This window comes from Charadrius vociferus, unplaced genomic scaffold, assembly GCF_000708025.1.
Source record: "Charadrius vociferus isolate BGI_N301 unplaced genomic scaffold, ASM70802v2 scaffold370, whole genome shotgun sequence".
In the NCBI taxonomy this organism is placed as follows: Eukaryota; Metazoa; Chordata; class Aves; order Charadriiformes; family Charadriidae; genus Charadrius; species Charadrius vociferus.
The window spans coordinates 4,000,739-4,023,966 of record NW_009646744.1 but is presented as its reverse complement, the minus strand read 5'-3'; the positions used below and the strand labels follow the sequence as shown (position 1 = coordinate 4,023,966).

At 38.5% G+C, this 23,228-nt stretch overlaps 1 protein-coding gene across 1 annotated transcript in view; it reads right to left on the bottom strand.

Moving 5' to 3' along the window:
- SPOCK1 (sparc/osteonectin, cwcv and kazal-like domains proteoglycan (testican) 1) overlaps positions 1-23,064 on the bottom strand; it is a 319,586-nt gene extending 296,522 nt beyond the window's left edge. The window contains exon 1 of the mRNA XM_009891093.1: positions 22,897-23,064. Coding sequence (XP_009889395.1) covers positions 22,897-23,064 — 168 coding nt within the window. The remainder of the gene's footprint in view (positions 1-22,896) is intronic.
- Between the last annotated feature and the right edge of the window lie 164 nt (positions 23,065-23,228).

Genomic DNA, 23,228 nt, shown 5'->3' with positions numbered 1-23,228 from the left:
CAGCCTCACGCTGTGATTTTGTCAGACGCCAAGCCTTGCAGGGTCAGGTTGGGTTAACTCTTGTGTGTAAGACCAGCTGCTACATTTTCCCCTGCAGATAGCTGCATTTCTGAGGCAGGTAAGTGACTTACCTTAGAAGATTTTCCCAAATACTGTTTATAGGATTCAAACACATCTATTCTTTTGGTAATGTATTTATGACATTATGGCATCAACATACAGTCACCACAATAAACACAAAATTTCTGATTGTTTATAACCAAAGGCTTCTTACAAGGATTGAATGACTAAATTACTTTTGTAAAATAAACAGCTTTCCAGTGAAAGCAAACAGATTTTGAAACTTGCAACCATGCAACTATGTATCGAGGCTCAAACTTCAACCACTAACTAATCAAATGCATCGCTAAACATAAATCCTGGAAACAGCTACAGAAGACCCTAATTTGGAGCATGCAAGCAAGTCCACTGAGTTCTTGATCACTGCTTTTCCAAAGCTGAACACTTACTTAAACATTTGCAGATTTGGAAACTCCAAGCATTCTGTCCACATATTTAACAAACTTCATTGTTAACATATTTGTTACAGTTACCAAAATTAATAATGAATTTATGAATAATGAGTTTTCTGTGCTTTAATTTATTTTAAACTCCTTTGAATGGAAGGTGTTCTCCTCACCCCCTTCCCAAAAGCTGGCTGGTTGTTTTTTATTCTCCTATTTATTCACATCAGAAACAGCCCTGTGCAGAAGCAAATATGGAGAAGTAGATAGAGATTTGAAGACACTGCTGCAAATACGCTGGTTGTAAAACTGATGTTACAAATTGCTATACCTTATTATATCACACACAAGAATCATAAGAAAAATTATAAGAAGGAAATGGAATAGAAAGATAACTTGTACTCAGCTGGCTGATAAAACGAGTAGAAAAGAAAGCGAAAGGTTACGTATTTTTTTTACTGCAAAGTGTGAGGGGCCCAATTGCTTGAACAGCTTACTGGGATCTACAAAAAGTATCTTGGGTCTAAACACAAATGTCAAAATAAACACACGTTAAAATTATTGGACAATCAGTACTCCCTTGAGGAGAAAGGAAATATGTCAGACTTTTATCCCTGTGGTTACATGACGTCTATACAGCTGAAGCGGAAGGATACCAAAAACTTCAGCAGATTTTCGTTCAGAAAAATGGAGTGGGACTTAAAGAGGCAGTGATATGCCTCACACTTCATTTTCTCAAGCTCTAGGGAAACTGTTTTGACAGGTAAGTGACCAGATAAGTAGAAACTATGATCTTCCATGAAGAAGATAGGAGAACCTGGGGGAGGGGGGGATGTTATGAATTTCTGAAATATGCTGAAACCGTATCTTCAATCTGAACATGATAAAGCTTTATCAGGGTGAGCACTTCACAACTTCATTATAAACAGCAATTTGTTTGAAGCTTCAGGCACGGTATTGAAAACATAACATACCCGCTTAGTACTTCTGGCTACAGAAATTAGTTAACATAATATTGACTTAATCAAAAGAATGCATTTTAATTCCATGGTATTTTACATAATAATGGTACAGCTACCGTTTTTCTGAAATAGAGTACGACATTTACAAATTAAATTAGTTTCTGTAGCACCTATAAAAATATTCAGTACGAAGCGTTAACCTTGGGTTTCAAACCGGTCTTTTACATAATGCAACTTGCTTTATACAATACCTTTATTTCCTCTATTAAATGAGCTTTATGTTAGTGTCTATCCTTTGTGCAATGTTCCAATAGGCTCTGTTCAATTTATTTTCAGGGCAGGCAAAATTACACTTGTTAATGATCTCCCATCTAACAGAAAAATTAATGTCTTTAGGTAGGCTTTAAACTTGCTGGGAAGATTGTACTGATCTGGTAGTTATACACCACTTTCTTAGGAATCCAAACCTTTACTAATCTGGTATCTATATGCCACTTGCTCAGGAATCCAAGTTCCTAGGGACAAACGCTATGCTAAAACATTTGTTTAGTACCACATATTCACAGATATACCCAAGCCTAACACACCAGAAGATTTCACCCATAAAACGGATACAATGCAAGGAGCTAATAACTGCAGCACAGAGAAAGAAAAAATAAAATAAATAAATAAATAACCCACAAAAAAACACCATAAGCCAACCAACAACAAAAAAAACACCAAAAAGCAACCACAGAAATTAATTCAGGGTCAGTGACTGTACATACAGAAAAGGGAGGAATAGAAGGAAGGAATGAAAGTAGCAGTTCAGAAAACTAACCAGAAGTGACACCAGAGTGGGACAGCAAAGGTGATGCCATACCAGCCCACCCCGAACCTACAGCTCTGGCAGATTACACAGCTCACTTCCCAGGCAGCAGGAGATGCCTGATGTCACTCATAGGATCACTGAGAACTGTCAGGTGTAGTCAGTGTCACATCCTGTCATTGCATTTTTTACTTGCTGGGTTGTCTCCAGGTGATTAGAAAGAAAGGAATATGAACCCATTCCAAAACAAGAAAAGCATTCAAAAACATTCCAACAAACTTTAGAGTTACACATCTCAGAAGAGAACCATGCCCTGTTGATTAGGAATCAATGAGGAAAAAGATACCATAGTGCAGCCTAGAAGCCACTGTGGACAGACAGTGGCACAAATTCCATCTTCTAGAGTATAAACAAATGCTCTTGTAGGGTCATAGGAGCAGAAATATCACTATTCTTTGCTTTTAATATTTTGAGATCAACTATAATAAATTGCAAAATTGCTACACTTAAAAGAGTACGGCACTTTGCTTTAATGTGGCTCCTGGAAAGAACTTCAAGTGCTCAAGAACTGGACAGATAAGCCTTCCAGTTCATGTTAGAAGATTCGCATTATTAGATTCCTCAAGTCAGAACAGTATTAAAAACATGACTTGCTTCAGAGATATAACGATAATAGCCATCTGAGTCAGTGACGTTAGGCTTTATGGTAGACATAGCAATAAAGAGTAGCTGCATCTTCATCTCCTTTCCACTCTCATGAACTGGAAGTAGGGTTTTTCTTTTATGCTACAAGCTATTAATTTATTTTTTTTTTTGTCAAGCTATGATTAAGGAGCTTAAACAAATGCTCACAGTTATAAGTTAGACAGCACACTAGAGAAATCGGGACTCTAAAGTAGTCTCTGCACTTCTGTATTTTGCCATGGTTGTGTCATTGTGCAGCACTGGCTTACTCTTCAAGTACTGCTACCCCCTGCATAGCGCAGGAATTCACACCAGTTTTCCACGAGCTAGGCTTTACGATCAAAAACAGAGTGACCACAGCAGCAGCAGTTCGGACAAAATAGCTCTGTGCTGCTGTGACCTACTGGCTAGCAATATCTGGTAGCAAACTCACAGAACTTGGCTAAAGGAAGAAGGTATGCAAGGCAGCTATAAAAAAGAAAGTGAGAAATAGTGTGACTTCAGGCAGCACACAGCTGGGAAGAAGGTATTTGCACACACCCAGGCATTCTGAGGGAAGGACCACACGGATGTCTGTGTCTGGCCTCACAGAGCACATGCACAAGGGCAAAAAAAAAAAGGTTTTCAGGATGACAGATGCTCTGAGGTGGAAGATTTCTGTAAAGCTTTTTTGGTAGCAGAGTTCATAGCCATTACCACAACACATGGCTTCATTGTAATTTTCCATGTGAAAGGAGGCAAAAAGGAAAAAAAAAAAGCCTCTCCCCTTCACTGGACAAGTGAGTCAAGTATAAAAATACTCTGAAGCAAATGACAGCTTTTTAGTTCATCTTTACATCTAACAATGACAGCTGTTTGCATGACTCAGATGGATGATTCAACTGGTGGTGTCCTCTCAGCTCACTCTAGATAGAAGGGAAGGAGCGAAGCAGTTTATTTTTAAGTATGCCTAGCTAACAACATTTTGATGAGAAATCCTTTAAAATGCTTTCTTTCCTTGAGAGCTGAGGTCTTATTTAAAGTCAGCTTCAAAGATAAATAAGAGTAAATGGCTTCCAGGGAATCTGGAGACAAAGCAGAAAGCCTTAAAAAACAGAAGGAGCATACTTTGAAAACATTGTGTGACGCCCTAGGTGCTTTGTCTGTCTTAAGCAAAGGCCAAGAGTCAAGTCCCTGTTTAAAAACAGCTGAAGAGACCCAGAGTTTTGATAATTCTGAAACAGCATTATCTAGTGGCTTATTAATTACTGGAGAATCTAGAGACTCTCAGCAGTCTCTGTTCTTCCTCCCCTGTAGCCATTACAGCTTTAAAGGCAGTTCAAACTAGTCAAGAGACTGGCTGGACAGGTGGACAATTCCAGGAGACAGTTTCTCACATCAAGAGCTTTCAGAGATACTTTGTCTATTCTGCTGTCATTCAAAATGGATCCAGAGGTAGATGCTGTAACCCAAGATGCTCAAATTCTACAAAGGTCTCCTTACCTAGGGCATGAACCAAAATACATTGTGAACTAGTCTCTTTCAGGATGCACATCACCTGACTGTAGTTGATGAATTTTTCAAATACAGGATTTTAAATGTCAGCACAGAGCTTCCAAAGGGACAGAACACTGCCCGAAGGATAACCTGTACTAGTAACCGCCCTTTCAGAAATACTAACTTAACCTTGCATGGAGCAGGAAGATATCCTATCTGTTTTTCAGAGACACTTAGCTTGAGTATAAAGTGGTCACCTGTCCTAGTTTCAGCTGGGATAGAGTTAATCTTCCTTCTACTAGCTGGTATAGTGCTGTGTTTTGGATTCAGTATGAGAATAACGTTGACATCACCGAGTGGGCAAACGTCACAGAACTGGTCATCAGAAGGAAAAACAAAAGGCAGTTAATTGTTTTTACTTTCTCTAGACTGTACTTCAAAAGGGAGGTAGGAAACATCCATTTTCCATTCTCAAAGACTCTTTTCAGCTCTAGTATCACATTAAAATTCGTATCTCCAGAAATCATAAAGTTTGGCCTCGGTTATCGCCATCTATTATTTCCATAGGAGACTTCAACACGTTATACAGGATTCCCTCACAGCCTAGCTCACTCCAAAGCACAGCAAAGAAACAGATGGAATACCAGTTATTTCTGAGAGGAAACTAAAGCAGTATCATAGAATATGTCTACTTTAGTTGATAACAAGGACAACGGTAACAAAAGCAGCTTGCTTTGCTCCTGAATATATCTTTGATGACAAAGAAGCACTTAGGGAACAAGGTAAATTCATTCTACAGATGACATCTTTATAAAATGTGCATGCAGATTCCCAAAACATTTTTGATGAAAAATTACTACAGATTTTTCAATGAGAATAAACAGTAAAACTTACCCAAACAGACTTATATTTAGGCATAAAACTCTGCATCTTAGACAATAGTTTGAATTAATCACCTGTAAGTGTGAATAATTTTCATGCAAACAAGCCAGTTTTAATCTGGGTGGGTTGTTTGTTTTAACCTCAGGTTTTTTTACCCTCAGAATCTCAGCCATAGAGACACTGGTGCTTCATGCTGTCACAAATTCTGAAATACTGGAAAATGCCAGTGGATCCTTTTCACTCAGGTCTGAAGCACATTAGGATTCCTCTCCCAAGAGCAGCCATCCTACTCAACAGAAACAAGCAGAAATCCCAGTGCTCTCCTGAGATAAAATTGTCAGAAATGCCGAATGATTTAATGGCCCAGTCCACTTACGTGCAGGCATACCCAGGCCAAGTACCAGTGCTCTACTACCAATCTAGGAGTCTTGCCAATTGTGCAGGGATAAAAGCAGCATCAGTTGGATATTCTTTTTTAACACCGGCTGGTAGTTTGCCATTTCATTTGTTAAGTGAGGCTGGCCATGACTTTTAGTCTGGCATTTTCTTATTGGTTTTATTCAAACTACAGTGATAGCTCCAAATGATTCACTGTGGGGAATTTACTATGAATTTTTGAAGCATGATCTAAGGTCTGTCTGTGGAAAACAGCCTTCTTTTTCTTACATTCAGTAGGGTACAAACAAGACTTTAGAGATAAAAATCCATGTATTTTGCTTTGCTTTTCAGAAAGTGAAAGCTGAAAATAAAAATAAAACCATTTATGTAACACAAATGATGAGGCTGAAAAGAATGAGGAGCTATTCCTGCAGTGCCCTAACTTTTCCTATTTGCATATGGTGTACATGTGAAAGCAAAAGGTAATAGAAGCACCCTTAACTAAGCACAGAATTGAAATCAGCGTCAGATTTACAAGCAGTAATAAACTGGAAGGTATGGATGAAAGGTTAGGTAGTTGATGTGTTCTATGCAGGAATATAAAGGAAGTGACTATCCACCTCCTACCTATGTGGTCTCTGTGTACAGGTGCAATAAAAAGGATTTTTAATGCTCAGAAAAGGTATGCCAGCAAAGGCCTAGCACTGCTGCTCACATATGTAAAGGAGGTGGGAGGAGAAAGAGCTGTATGATCACAGCAGGGTGTAAGTGCTACATGGCTTAACTTAACACTGCATTTGCCTTGCTAGAAAGCTCAGGAAGGTAGCCATTCCTCCAAATCAGGAATTCACTTTGTAAACAGTGTTTTGGAACAAAGTGAGCAACAACTTGCACTCTCCCTTCCCCCAGAAAGAAACACTCTGAAGGCAGCAAATGAAAATTTACTTTATGAAATTCCTTTTTATTTTCCCTTTTGTCGCTCCCTCAAATTATTAACAATAAGTTGTTTACTCCCTGTTGCTGGATTTCATATGGTTTCCTATAGCACCATACCAGATTCTTCATACCAGATGTCTTCATGTTCTACCGCTGAGTAGAGTAGCTTAATGATCTTTTAAAAAGGAACAAGTCAGGTTTCCAACTCTCTGTACGTTCTTCTGGTACGTCCCCCATGGTTTCTCAAAGTATCTGCAGCCAATCAATAAACAGTCCTAAGTACTACTCTGCCAGTAGCACTGGGAGAGTGGATGAGGTGGTCTTCATTTCTTCCTCAGTTATTTTGCAAAGTCACATTAGGGCAAGTTATAGTCTGACCTGAAAGGAACAATTCTGCAACTTGGCAGGTAGTGGTAAACCCTATCATTATTGGGAATGCTATGTAATTCTTCAGCCTTTCAAGGCAGTTGAAGTTGCAAGCAGCACAGCTGCAGTAACTTCAGATCCTGGTGATAAGTCATTTTGCCTTGCTATTCCATGCTTCAGTGATTAAGAAACAGCTGCTTCTGAAGCCATGAACGTATAACTAAGAGCCACTGATGTGGTATTCAGGAAAAACTAGGAGAAAAGGCATCTTAAAATTTCACCGACTTAGCTCCAAAGGCGAGGAACTATTCTGAGCAAAGTTCCTGTGACCCATGAACTTATTGGCTCAAGTGGTTGTAATAAGCTAAATAATTTCTGAAAACTCTTGGTCAAGGAATTGTTTCTGACTAAAGCTTTAAACAACTTAGGCTTAGGTCTGTTATGAGGCAACTGAAACTGTAATGCTTTTGTAGCTGAATACTAAGATGACTAGAATGCTGTTACCCAATAACATGATGGTTGTGACTGTTGATAATCTCTGAACTGAAGACACTTCAGCTAACTTAGAAAAGGCTATTCCCGAACGTGAACTGGTTTTATGAGGTCCACAAGAGGAAAGGGAAAGTACAGAGGGCCCAAGAGAAGTCAAACTTTGTGCAAGTGCTGTTTTTTCAGTAAACTTAACTGAAGTTTGTTTCTAGTCTGAGCAAAACATTCCTAACAAGAGCAGCATACTGACAAGGCACAGAGATTGTAAAAAAAAAAAAAAGACCATATAGTGACACAGATGTTTTCATTTAGTTCTACTTCTGACCACATCAATTCATGATAAATATTAATTATTGGTATTATAAAATTTGTATTGGTCAGCAGCCCTTGCAAAGATGAGTCTCCAGTGAGCGGGCTTCTGCATGATCACATAGGAGCGCTTCTTCCCCAAGATCTAAATATATTACCATCTAAATACATTCAGGAATTAAAAAAAACCCAACTGTCAATTAAACTGAAGCACAAACAATTGGTTCAATCTTGTCAATGAAGAAAATGTCACAGTTGGAAACTTTAATTTTCATACTGGAAAAATTTCAAGACAGTTTTACATAAAAATCGGAGATTAGAAAGATGTCTAGGCAAACACAAAACTACACTTTTATTCTGTGAATTACTTATTGTGAGGAGATATGGGGAGTTTATGATGGAAAAAGAACAGTTCACAACATGTTGAAATTTGTATTTTGGTGCATGGAGAAAATTAGGAGTTATCAAAGATAATTTCATTGGCTATTACAGATACTGCCCAAAATATTCCATACATAGAGGGAATAGCACAACTGTTTTCACAGAAATATTTTATGTCTGTATCCACAGAGTCTGCAGGGAGAAAGAGTGATATAAAATAGTTTCACAGACTAAGAGAATACCCAATTCATTGTGACTTGAAGGTAAATACAGGTCATCTCACAGAGATAAACAGCTCAACATGGGTTCATTTATCTTTAAAAAAAAAAAAAAAGGGAAAAAGAAAAAAGAAAATAAGAAAATGTGATCTTGACTAGACTGGATGGTTGTAATAATTCAACCAGCTCCTTTGGGATAGAGAATACCATATTTTTACTTTATTGATGAAAAACATATTTAGAGTATTTTTCGCTTTAGCAACCTTCTGTTCTCCTCCTTGCTCCTGCCTCTCCTTAAAATCAAATATTTTTAAGTTTTGAATTTGGAGAATGGAATCATGCAACTAATCAATCAGCCTTTATATCTGAGATCTCATCATTCTGTACATTACCTCATACAAATCTCAGTGATTGTGCCTGCAGGGCTACCACTGCTTTCTAAAAAGATTACATGGACCAAAAGAAACCACTTTGTTTTGCCCTCTGGCTTTCTATGTGAAACAAGTGTCATGGTGAAATGCTGACAAAATCCTCTCATGTTTTCCAGCTTTGAAAAATTGCAGCACAATGCTAATGTTGGAAGCACACAAGCAAAATATATAGAGAGGGTTTTTTTATTTGTTTTGTTGTGGGTTTTTTTTTAAATATGCTACAGTACAATACTTACCAAAATCTGGGCAGACAACAGAATTGTTCCCTTCTGCGATGAAATAAGAATGGGGGAAAGGAGAAATCCAATAGACTTTTTTTCATATTTACCCTATATATGAACCCATAAATAACAGGTTTCAGCTATGCAGGACAACAAAGGTTGATATTAATCCTTGTGCAGCATGAGACACTAACATCCAGGAGATGTTGTGAAAGTTTAGGCGTTTTCCACACTTTATATATGTCCTACACGCTGAATTACACCAACAGTTTGGGCCCCCTCACTACAAGAAAGACACAAGAGGCCAAGGGGAGACCTTACTGCTCTCTACAACTACCTGAAAGGAGGGTGTAGCGAGGGGGGGTCGGTCTCTTCTCCCAGGTAACAAGAGATAGGACAAGAGAAAATGGCCTCAAGTTGCACTAGGGGAGGTTTAGATTGGATATTAGGAAAAATTTCTTCACCGAAAGGGTTATCAAACATTGGAATAGGCTGCCCAGGGAAGTGGTGGAGTTGCCATCCCTGGAGATATTTAAAAGACGTGTAGACGTGGTGCTGAGGGACATGGTTTAGTGGTGGTTTTGGCAGTGTTAAGTTGATGGTTGGACTCGATGATCTTAAAGGTCCCTTCCAACCTAGGCGATTCTATGATTCTAACTGCTACAAATTCTTTTTCTACTTTACTCCTGCACCACTGTATTCGAGCATCATCCACGGGAACAGAGCAAACTGCTTCCCAGATAAGCTTGCAGCAGCACACAATCACTCGGTGCATGCTCTGTTTTAAACCAAGCTTTTGCCATCTGTTCCTCTGCTAATTATGAATGCTACATATATCCACAACTACTTTGCAAGGAAAAAAGTGATTAAAGCACATGTATTCTTGCTACAATGCATCTTTGTTGTTTATTTCAAATTAAAAGCAATACCACCCGCCACACAACACACAAGTCACACAGTGGGAAGACCACATAAGGGCAGATGTTTATAGCTTCTCATCTGGCGATAAGCCAGCGGTGACTGCTTGGAGTCCAAAATGTAAAGATTTTCTTGCTGAGTATTCACAATACAACTGTGCCCAGAATCACACGCATTTCTTAAGAGGAGGTTACTAGGAGCTTTGCTTACAAGAACACTTACTGCCCAGGTCAGAGTCATGAAGGATACTGATCAGCAGCTAACTAACTTTCAATTGTGTACTCTCTAAAGCCCTTCCTGCTCTCCTCTCCCTCCAACCCTAACACCATCATCAATCTACCTTTTTTGGAATCCCCTCTAATGACACAGAACATGGTTTTCCTTATCTACCTCCTTCCCATACTGTGTGCGTTTATCAATTCATTACTTAGGTACGCACACAGACACTATCATGTTCATTTTCTCTTTCTGCCAGGCATTTTCCATGAGAAGAAACCTCTGGGCTTCAGAAAAGATTATTCCAACCATGATTTATCACCTACTGGAGCACGTCTCATTCTCAGCCACGACTCCTCTGGCTGGATCTGCTAAATTATCCAGCATTCATTAGCCTATGACACATATTGTATGTTTTGGGGGTTTTGTTGTTTGTTTTTTGGTTTTGTGGGTGTTTTGTTTGGTGGGGTTTTTTTTCCATTTGCTTGCACCTGTAGTTCTCTTTTTAAGGAATGACTGAGGAAAACGTATTTATTCCATCATTGCAGTTTCAGTAACTCCTAATTTCAGGAAGCTTCCAGCTGTAAAATCAGCCATGCCCTAAGGCTTCAGCTTAGTATCTTATTTTACATCTACATATCTCATTATTGAGTTCAAATTTTATACACAATCTTGCCTCATTCTGGATGGAACATATGAACTGCACCATCCCTGATATATCAGTAATGGTTTTGCAATAATGGAGGTAGGTTTCAAGACTGCTTCCTGTTTGCAGCTTCTTTCATTCCTAATGAAAACTACAACCACGCTGAGCACATGCCACATCTATCTCTATTTGTAAGGTGCCCTGCTGTAATAGAATATTGCTCATTCTTGATTACACAGGGCCGTATTCTGCCATTAAACCATGGATGGAGTATCTCAACACAAACTAATGCTAAGGTTCTGCAGTTACTTAAAAAAATACTGATAGCAGAATATGGCCCATAAGAAGTTGTTTGGATTCTTTTTCCTTTACATACAGAGAAGGGACTATTTGTGATGGCAGATGTTGCTTTAGAAGTTGAAGTTTCAATATATTTTAAAATGGTTCCAAAATTGTTTATATTATCTTTTTATGAATGCTCAAAAATTGTCCATTTATACCCATTAAAGTTTCTTGTACTTATGTTCAGTCTTTTTACTCTTTTACAAGGCATTGCACCTGGATAAGAAATGCTTACTCAAAATCTCTAACAGCATTATCTTGGGGGGGGGGGGGGCAAGTCATTTTTTCTTTCGTATCAAAAATTTTACACAGTTTACACTCCCCTTCCTTCCCTCTATCCAGTATCTGAATGTACTTTTCAATTTTTAATTAAAGAGATGCAAATTCAGATGCTTCACACTAGACCTGTCAGGGCATTTCCACATCTATAACCCAACAGCAGTCTTTAACAGTCCATTTTTCCACCCATTTGGGGCTTTGTTGTGGAAACACTTTATGGTGATTGGCAAAGTCCCCAACCTGCAGAGCTGTGAAGTGCTGGCTGGGCACCAACATTCTCTTCACACTCACTGGAAGGACATCAGCACTTCCAAAGGGCACTTGCTTTTCCCCTTCCTATTATTTTCATTTCAGAAGAGATGCATCACGTTCTCAAAGCTCTTCTTTCTGCACCCTGACAGGGAAGGGAGTCCATGGGACGACTTCAGAAGGAGAAGGCATAAACATGGCAGATATACCTTGATGAAGGGTGTGGGAACCATTTCACCTGAGTGTTGAGCTCTCCAAGTGAGATGATTGAGTCAGGACTGAAACTCTCCTCCTCCCTTTTGGAAGCAAGGCTTTAGGGAAAGAAAAGGAGATTAAATATGAAAATAGACATTTGTGTCATATAAGGATCATCACTTCAGTCCATCTTCCCTGGTACTCCAATGAAAATAAACCATTAAGCATCTTGTTAGATCCAACTTAACTTTGTAACATAAGCATGAGGAGACTAATAAATCTGTGGCCACTGATCCGAATTACTATATACCTCCTTATGAGGGGAAAGAAAAGGAGATTAAATATGAAAATAGACATTTGTGTCATATAAGGATCATCACTTCAGTCCATCTTCCCTGGTACTCCAATGAAAATAAACCATTAAGCATCTTGTTAGATCCAACTTAACTTTGTAACATAAGCATGAGGAGACTAATAAATCTGTGGCCACTGATCCGAATTACTATATACCTCCTTATGAGCAAATATAAGTGGTTTACCAGTTTCCTTCATCCTGCAGAACTGCAGTTATATGCATAACTGACAGTTGTGCAGTATTTTTCCAGTTTATATTTATTCTAATTAAATGTGACATGATTTCTTTTTGGATTCTGTTGTCCTGAGTGAATCATAATGTGGAGATTTGTGGTTTAAGGAATATGGCAGACAATTCTGTATTTAAATCACTAATTGTCCTGTGCCTATAGATATCCTTCCTGAAGGCAGTGTTCTGGTGCTCTTTTATGTGAAACAATTTCTTTTTTAGCCATATGAAGAGAGTTTTAAAAAGATCAGTAGATTTAAAATTTCTAAGTCATCGGTTTTACCAGATGTAGTTTAACATTAAAATAAAACATCATACAGGAAATCTGTTTTGCATAAAATCTCTGTTTTAACAGGAAATACCTAGTCCTCCTTCAATATGATATTAAATGAGAGGTGTACCTATCTTGTATTGAATAAATAAGTAATGTCTAGCTATCATCAAAAAGACTGGTTACCCTGGCTTCACTTAGAAAAAAAAAGGACATCATTTGTCCCTTATATACCTTGAGTGAAGCTTGTGTTACCAAACAAGAAATGAATTTGACCCAAAAAACACTGCTGTCAAATACTGGCACATATATCCAAAGGAAGAATACAGACCTGTTAAGCTTTGTCTTTCTGTATTCCAACATCATACATAGCTCAGTAGAAGAGCACTGTCCTGGGGCTTACACGACATAAATTTTGTTGTTAGAACTGGCATTAGCTTGATGGATAACTCTGAACTAGCTTTATTCTCTGCTTCCACATCTGTCTAATCTAAATATACATCTCTGTATGCCACAAAAAGCCTAGGTATTCTTAAACGAGATGAAGGCGTCTTCACCCGCTCTGCACAGTCCCGGCCCCTGAGGGCGGGTTCAACACAGGAAAGCTCTGCGGTGCGTACAGCCGCAGATGAACACGCTCAGCTAAACTCCCATGACAGCAAGGAGTACAAGTGCTTACAGTATATTGGATATTGGCTCATACACTAATACTGGAAGACTAACAGAGTTCTCCTAGAAATCAGTGTTCAAAGTACAACAGACTTGGATAAAGTGACCATATCTCAGAACTGTTCCTGTAAGGTATCATTGCTACATATTTGTATGTACTGTAATTTTTTCAGATAAAGGGATTACTGAAATTACTCCCCAAAATAGGAGGGAAAGGAAACAAATTGGAATAATGTGGAAAAGCAAATATTTCAGTTCCTACGTTCAGCGGAAATATTTTCATTCTGTGGTTTTCGGGTGACAGCACAAGAAAATGTTGAATTGGTCATCCCAGCTATGGGGCTGAAGATACAGAGGTAGGTTGCATTCCTGTCACTGCATTTCTGACTTCTCTAAAATTGATTTCTATAAACATTTATCAATTGTAATCAAATTCTACCAAGAACCTCAACATCCCTAGGACACACAGAAACACTACTGTAAAAACAGTGTTTTCCACTCGCTCCCTTGAACAAGCAACTTGGCCTCATTTCTTCTTAATCTTGCAATAATAATTTTCAGCCTCCCTCCTATTCCATTCTATAAAATTTAAGCACACACACCCCCCAATTCCAGTGACTGCAGCTGTCTCTACCTCAATCTTCCATCCAGGTTCAAGCTGTCCAACTGCTACAACTTGAAGAGAAAGGCAGAGGGGATAGATATAATATACATACAAACAATATGCAAACACTAGAAGACAATGCTGAAATAAACTACTGAATAGCCAGTGGAACTCAGGGAGGGAGGGATGAAGACATATCTCCAAGCTAAAAAGCCCATAAAAGCTATTCACAGGATATGCTGTGAAATTTCAAATGAAATTGTATACACAGCTGAATTTCCTGATTAGACAGTTTCAAAATAACCTGCATAGACAGACAAGCATCACTACCTCTATCAATCCCAGCGTTAGTCAGAGTTCAACCATAAGCCATGATATATTGAAAACATTTTTGAAAACCAGTCTGAATATAATTTAACAGTAATTTTTAATAAAGTATTTTCTATCTGCCCAGGAGAAAGTAATCAGTAAAGTGGATTTATGACACTAAGTTCATTAAGAGGACAGCTAAGATCACAGAATTAATTGATGCCCCCTTGTACCTTTTTAATGAGAATGATTTTCTGTTACGCTGCATTACAAACCAAGCTATACAAGTGACAGATAAAGACCAATCTACTCCCTGCCAAAACCTCTATCCAGTAGCTTAGGAATTTATCTGTAAATTGGATTTTGAATCATATCTTAGCCTTGAAATTCATTAGACATTAGATGTGCAGTCCAAATGTGTAATTCAATTGTAGCTGCCAACCTGCAAATGCACCAACGATAACTGCTGGAGTTACCTACCTGACGACAGGCTACTTCCATGGAGTTAAGCCTTGGTAACTTGGCAGGAGTAAGGCCTTGTGTAAAGCTGAAACAGAGTTAAATGACGAAAGCGCAGAAATTCACACTGGAGGCAGCAGCATTACCTTAACTTTGCTCTGTGTCAACTCCACTTTCTTGGTTTGGTTTGAATCTATAAAATGTGTACTTTGTAGACTGCAGATATTTGATTTTCAGAGAGTCTGATTCTTCCAGGGACTTTGACAGATCTGCTTCTATTTATGCTGGCCAGACACTCGATCTTTCAGCCTTTTCCAATTACCCAATATCCTCCAAAAGCCAAAAAGTACTGTTTAATCTAACTGCTCTTTCACATACAGTTTTTCTTTGTCTAAGAGAACAGGAAGATGAGGAATATGGGAATCAAACTCAGGCCTCACTAAAGTCTTTGAGAATTTGGTCATCAGCTTCAACATAGCCAAGACTTCACTACAGTTCTTTTGGGCGAATCTCATTTCTGGTTACACAAGGAAAGAAATAATCAAACAGCCTTTAATAAACAGATGGTATCTAAAATAAAAGAGTTTTCATACCCTAGATGTAATATTTGACTTCCATTTCCCTCATGAAGTCCTGCCTCTTGCAAAAGCAGCTCAGCTGTTCAATCCCAAATTCAGACAGTCTCGTATTTTATCCACAAAAGATGCAAACATTTTTAAAGATGCGCTGACTGAAATTACACATTTTTAGCCTTCTGGTTAAAACCATAAATATAGAGCAAACAGTTAAAATAGCTGAGTCAAAAGAAGGCAATAATCTCCTTGATGTTCAAAACACAGTATCATAACTAAACTTTAACATTTGGCCCTTGAGAATAATGAGCCTGATTTTCTCAACCCTAATCCTGGCCAATTTACCTGAAATAAAACTCGTATTACTTACCCATGGATACTTGAGCCTGATAACAGTTGTTACACTAACAGACATCAGAACTCAACCTCCTATGACTATTTTCAGTCCACCCATTTTATATAACACTGACACAGTTTGACATGACACATGGCTCATTTGTGTGGGGGTTTTTCCCCTCTTTTCTCCTTTCACATGAGTGAGTTTTGACAAATATATAAACAAAATCTATCCCATAACTGTGTACCCAGTTTTGATTTGCTGTTTTTTCCATGCACAAAGGTGCTGTACATTGCAATACATCAAAACTTGCTCTTCCACTTTTTTTTTTTCATTTTTAACTTCAGCCTCATCAAGAAACAAAAGATTTCTCTTTTGTCCTTACAAAGGTGCAGCACGCTCTTCACATCATTATATTTCTTATAGCTCCCACTGCAACTCTTAAAACATACAGTCTACATCCAGAAATGGAACAGAAGACTCATGTCCCAGGAATCAGACAAAATTACAGTTTAAATTTGTAATAAAGAGAGACCCTATGGAAAAGAAACCCTATAAAATAGGGGGGAGGGGGGGATGACAAGGGACACAGGAAGCAGCAGAATACAAGAATTGTTGCTTTAAAAACCTGTACAACATATTAGTGAAAACTTCAAATCTACAGAATTCCACAGTAGGGATATGACTTGTGACTGCAGTCTACAGAAAATTTCTGTAATTGAGGAAACTATTCAAGTTATAATTTGAAACATACAATACAGAAACTAACACTAGTTTTCTACTGACCTATTTAGCTTTGGAGTCTTAGGTAATTCCTAGGGAAGCTGGATAAGTGTCAGTTAATTACAAAAAGCTGGCACTCTGTACCTTCCAAGTTAATTATTCTGACATAAATGCCATTATTTTTCCCCTCATCCACTGCAGAAGGAAAGTGTCAAGTTTGAGAAGGGCATTTTTAGTAAGCATATCCTTTCTGTTTGTAAGAAGCTGATTATGAATTACGTTTGCACAAATTCAGTCTCATGTTTTGCTACTCTGAAACTCCATGCAGCTTTGGCAAGTACAACTTAGCTGTACTTTTCAATCACATTTATATTCCAGCCTTGTCCCTCTTTTGAGTAAGGATTGCCCTAAGAGACAACCTATGCTAGAGTGGCTGGGTAGACTTATAAATCACATTTCAATTCTGTTGTATTTCAGTCCAGATCCACTAGAATCCATACACACAATCTTCACCTTCAATTAAATCTGAAGGTAGGCTTGGAATGATAATCCCCTGCAAAGCAAGCCCAAGGTGTCTGTGTCCCATCACATAACCCAATCACTTTACTGACTGGGTACATCCATAACATAGTTAGTAGATATTCTTCAAGTGTACTGTAACCTTCCTTATGAATATCTTCACTACTACATAACTAGCAGGGCCTGAATTTGTCAGGCATGACTTGCCCTTGGTGAAGCCATGTTGAACAAATCACCTCCTCTTTTTCCATGTGCCTTAGCAGAGTTTCCACAAGGATCTGCTCCATGATCTTGCTGGGCACAGAGGTGAGACTGACCCGCCCGTAGTTCCCTGGGTATATCTTTTTTCCCCTTGTGGAAAATAGGGGTTATGTTTCCCCTTTTCCAGTTGACAGGAACCTCACCAGACTGCCTTGACTTCTCAAATATGATGGACAGTGGCTTAGCAGCTTCATCTGCCAGTTCCCTCAGGACCTGCAGATGTATCTCATCAGGTAACATAAAATAGTATATTATTTTAATATGGGCTCTTTTCCCCTATGATGCTGGAAGGCCTTTGGCTCACCAACTCCATAAAAATTTGTCTTTCTTGAACTTCAGTGATCAGAAGTGCTGACAATATTCCTGATTAAGTATTCTCTCCTATACATTGTACAATTTTATTTCTTCAACAGAACCAGAAATTTTTCATTTTATCATTCCTACAATTTGTTTGCTCTCCTCAGAGTAGCATTACTTTGGTTACTTAGAATAACTGTGCAAATCAATAAGAGTACACAGGTTTTCCCTCTCATCTATTTCAAGCTGAGCTGCCAGGACCAAGAATAAATTTGTGTTAGCTCTCCATTCCATGACCTTCTACTTTGTACTTTTAAATTTCATTTCTATTACTCGTGTTCTCAAGGTCTTCCAATTCTGCCTGCTTGGTATTCCAACCCTTCTCAGTATTGGTCATGTTTTCCAACTCTCTGCTATCAAGTCTTCCTGCCACACATCTAATTTTGGGCTTAACAAATCAGAGAAAGATAAGTGAAACACAGGAAGAAGCAGTGCAAAAGTGTGAAGAACCAGCCCAAACTCCAACAACTGATCACTGGCAAAGCTGGAACAACGCAGGTCCCCCAGTTCCTAGCCCTGTTATTTGCTTTATCACCTAACACTGCACTTCTGATCAGGTGTGAAGAGGAACTCACAGGCTCAGAAAGGAAAATGTACATGAATAACTGACAAATTGTCCCTTCAGTTGATTGTATCCGGGAGTGGTAGTCTATGACCAACCTGGGAAAGTTAGTATATAACCCAATCTACTTATATATAGCTATTCATGCTGCTGATAGTTATATGTAACTATTTATCCACAATAAGTCTGAGAAACATATACACAGAGATATTTCATGCCTTGCTTCTTAGGCGTGTACAGTCTCAAAGCATCTCCAGGCAGATAACGCATGGGGGTTGTAACATGACAGCCTGAACTGAAACTCTGTAAGCAATAAAATTTAGAGAAACAGCTTAGTTAATGCTCAGAACGTGGTCTGGCAGGCTGCCATGCATAAACATGCATTGAAACCGGAGTTCATGCCAAGATTCGTAGCTTTCAACTTCACAGAAATTCCTTGTATGGTTTATACTAGATCCTCCAAGTTCATTTAACTTTTTTCTTCCTTTCTGCAGTTTAATCCATAGCTAGTTGAACTTATTACCTTTTTATATATAAGCATTAATAATGTAATAGACATAACTCCAAGTAGAAGTAATAGAATTAGTCTGTTCATATAATTTTGATTAAAGACAGGCCTAACACTAAGAGGACACTTACTCTATGCCTTCTGTGCCAAGCCTCTATGAACACAATGAGATGCTGCAGCGTGACCTATTACAATAATGTGTATGGCTAGTCACATAATAAATGCTTTCTAAGACTCATAACAATTCACTTCACACTCAGGTGTCGAATTTGCGCTCGAGCTCCTCTTAAGGCAAAGGATTTCTCTCAACAGATTTGATCGAAAGATCGAGGCCTTAACATTTGTTTTCATAATATCAAAAGGTCTAATTTGACTCTCATATCCCTGACGTCTGCTTTTCCAAGCCTCAAATCCATACAAAGGAAATAGATGCGGTTCCTTCCTACAGACTCTAACTTGCTTACTTTTTTCTTTTTCTAGTAATTATTTATATTGATTTATATTTTATGTTTTAGATACTTACTAAACTAGAGCTAGTCAATTACTTAAGTATGTATTAAGCCACATTCGGTATATGTATTAGGTGAATAATAAATTCTGTATTACCACAGACCCTGAGCTCTGTCCTTTCTTTTTTTACAGCTTCAACACACAGTTGTGAGGAAGAGATATAATATTAGCCCCAGCTATAAAATGGGACTTAAGGCACAGCTAAGATTTTGTCATTGGTCACACAGAAAGCCCATGGCAGAAAAGGAAAAAGGGGTGGAAGACAGACAGGAATACCAAATTCAGATTATACAGAAAGCTTATTAATACATCAGATGTTACATCATTATTGATACTAGAGAGCTGGACAATAGACAAGATCTTCAACAACATGTGCTTCACAACAGATCAGTCACGTTGGTCTTACTTGAATATTCTACAAATTGCATTCAAATCGTGTGAAAAGACTGTATTGTAAAGTATTGTTTTAACCAGATCCCTTGACACCTTTTGAAAATGTTGACAGGTCCTCATTTCACACTATTAAATTCAGTCAGACTTAAAAATTTAGCCTGATTATGTGGTCCTAATGCAGACATCAAATAAGTTGTACTTCTGCGCTCTCTTTTCACAGAAGAGTAATGACTGCTGGGCTATTAAGTGCAACTACCATGCTGTCTTTGCCCAAAAGAAATATGGGTAAGACTAAAAAAAACAATCAATAGCTGTCTTCTCAAATCAGGCCATATTGGACCATAGCTCAATAAGACTGACCAATCAATTGATTTTTAAAAGAGTAACTAAAAAAGTTGAGAGAAGCCCAATTTAAGACTGACCAATCAATTGATTTTTAAAATCAAAATTGAATTTTAAAATCAGTAGCTAAAAAAGTTGAGAGAAGCCCAATTTTATATTTTATATTCAATTATATATCATCTGTAAAAAAACCCCACCCAGTACTGCAACATTATGACAGATTTATGTGCACATAAGTGTGCGCAGATGTTTGTGCTGCACACAGGTACAGAGTTTAAAGTGGCCACACCCAAAACAATCAAATCTCAGCTCCATACCCACAGTGTTTCTCCTACTGTACATGAGGACACACTTATGTAAATATTTGTGCAATTTTATTTATATAACATGACATAAAATTCAGAAAGCTACTAAAGATAATTATGATAATTACTGCAACCTTGCTTCTGCTGATTTACAGGGTCTGAACTAAGCCACGTGCTCTGTAGTAGCTGTAGTGTCAGACCCAAGAAGGTTTTAAGTGGAACACCACTTCTATAGCCCAGTCTCCTGAGCAAAGCCCGTATCGAGAACCTCATCTAGTAAGGATGTGTATATAGTTACAGTTTGGGAACAAAGGGAAGATGGAAGACAGTTTCTCTACAATTCAACAATTATGAATGAAATGCTAACCTACCCCACACATAACAGTTAATATCGTTAAGCTGCATTTCACCATTTTTTTCACAAATGTTTTAACAATTTATCCCTGACAACACAGCCACGACGCAAGGACCAGATTTCTTCTTACGACATCTCTGCATGCAAGAAGTGTGCTGTCTCTACTATACCTACATCGTTGGCACCAACTCTACCTATGCACATCTTGATCTGTGGACAAAGAACCTCTCACAGAAGATTATGATGCAGTACATCACTTTGTTGGAAGATAAGTTATAAAGAGCTTAATTATATAGGCAAGCTTTTTATATTTTCTTTTTGGAAAGATCTTAGTAGTCTCTGTTTATTTGCCACATAAAAGGTTTCATGAAAAATCATACACATTTGTAACATGCTAGTTTTGAAGTAATTAAATACAACCATTAAGACAGCTGGGTAGAAAGATACCTAAACTTTGCATGAACATTATACTATTTGCTTTTGCTTGGCAGAGGACTGGTTAAGAGGGTTTTTTTCCATAAAATGATTCTTCCTATAGAAAAGAGTTTTGAGGCATTTGAGGTTTTGTTAGCATTTTCAGAAAATCTAAAGAAGCATTTTCAGTTGTGAAACCTTAAAACATGAAAGAGGTAATCTTCATGAACACTCTGACAATTGCACTTGTGAGATTGGGGAAGGGGGACGAGAATATAAGTTATAAGGAGTCCAAGCTTCAAAAAAAAAAAAAAACCAAACCACCACTTCATAAAATGAAATAAAAACTTTAAGCTCAAGAAATGTGATTAATACAAGGTCTCAATTTGGAAGGATACTGTTGAAAGATGTCCCCAGCTATAAATCTGTCCTTAGTTAAAAGTGGTTTTAGACTAATTTGTCAGTCCTTCATTCAATTTATCATTTTCAAATGCTGCCGAATTCTCACATAAAGTTGGATGTAGAAATTAACAAGTGAAATCCAAAACCTGAGTTCCCCACAAGACTAAACCCGATATTAACAAAGATTCCCTTGGAGTCTGGTAAAAATCTGTGAATTCATACTAACTGTAGAACCCCCTTAATAAAATGCTAGTTACTGTCAAAGTATAGGCTTTTCCATACACCTATCATGTAAGAACTTCAACAGTCCCAGTAGGTGGATGTCATTCACAGTGACTGCAAACAAACATACATTCTGACATATCTGTTGATACCATTTTTAAGGCCATACTTTGTTACATTGAGATTCAGAGGGGCATGATTTCTGAAACACAGAGGTGACCACAACTACAGAAAACCATAAAGAGAATAACCTAGGCATAGACAGGTCACATTTAACTGTAATACTTTGACTTCCTCTTTGCAAAGTAAGATACAGTGTTAAGACCACAGAGACAAATGCGTAGCATCAAAGTTTAACTTCCTAATATATTATAAAACACCAGATCTTCCTAAAAAAACAAACGAAAAAATTCTTACAGAATAGTACTAGCAGAATTGCTAGCCAGCTCTACTCTTCCCTTTCCTAGAGTCACACTGCAGCCACAGTGCACAAACCCTATGCAATAAAGAACACTTAACCTCTATATGCTCACTATCAACATTAACAGTAACGTTTCCCTTATCCAGCCCTGGGCAGACTGAAGCAGGGCTTTCTGTGTGTACACCAAGAAATCTTCTTCAGCACATAGACAACAGAAGCAAAAGGAGCTCCATAAATATTACATTTACCATAAATGTTGCATTTCCCTTTCTCCAGTCATTGACTTAATACATGCAATTGTATTCAAACTAGAGGAAATCAATAATTAATTTTTAGCTTAAGAAAGTGATTTGTTTTGTGCAGATACATGTCATGACACATGTTGAAGTTACCCCTATTTTCCATCCAGAAAAAAAAAAAACAAACACCCTGAGTCAAAGCCTCCAACCCTATACCAGTGTCAAAGATCTCCATGAGCAGAATTGACAATAAAATGTTTTCCACCAAATCTGCAGGCAAAACAAGCTTCTCTGTTTACCACCTTGTGGCTTGAACTGGTAAATATTCCCTCCTCACACACACACAGTTTCATCATTTTACAGTTAACCAGCCTCTTAAGCAGCAGGCACAGAAACTTCGCTCAAAGTTCCTCCCCAAAGGAAGATTGAAGACTGTATGCTTTCAGTGAGATTGACATCGAGCCCAAGCTGCCCCGATCGATGGGGTAATCAAGAATGCCAGGACTGTCTGTCCAGCTTCCAAACAGCTCTGAACATCCTTCATACAAGCAGCAACCGGTTGCCCAAGCTGCATCTCTCTTCTACCCACAGCTTCTAAAAGCCAGCAGCCACCCATTGAAAGGATGCTACGGTCAAACAACAAGCATGCGGTAAACGAAGAAGTACTTACATCCCGGAATTTGTTCCAGTACTTGTCTTTATCATACTGCGAAACGGTGCTCAGCCATTTGTCGTTGTCCAGGAAATTGCCATGATTGCTGTTACTCGTGATGATTTCAGGATGCCGGCTCTCCACTTGCAGGAAGCACCAGGCGGCGATTACCAGCACCCCCGACATCTGCAAGGAGCGGAGAGGAGCGGAGAGGAGCGGAGAGGCGCGGAGAGGCGGCAGCGGGCGCGGGGGACGCCTTCCCCGGGCAGGGAAGTTTGAGGGGACGCGAGTTGGGGCTCGTCTCCCCTCACGCCCCTCGCCAACTTCTGGCTACGGGAGCTGCCAGCTCC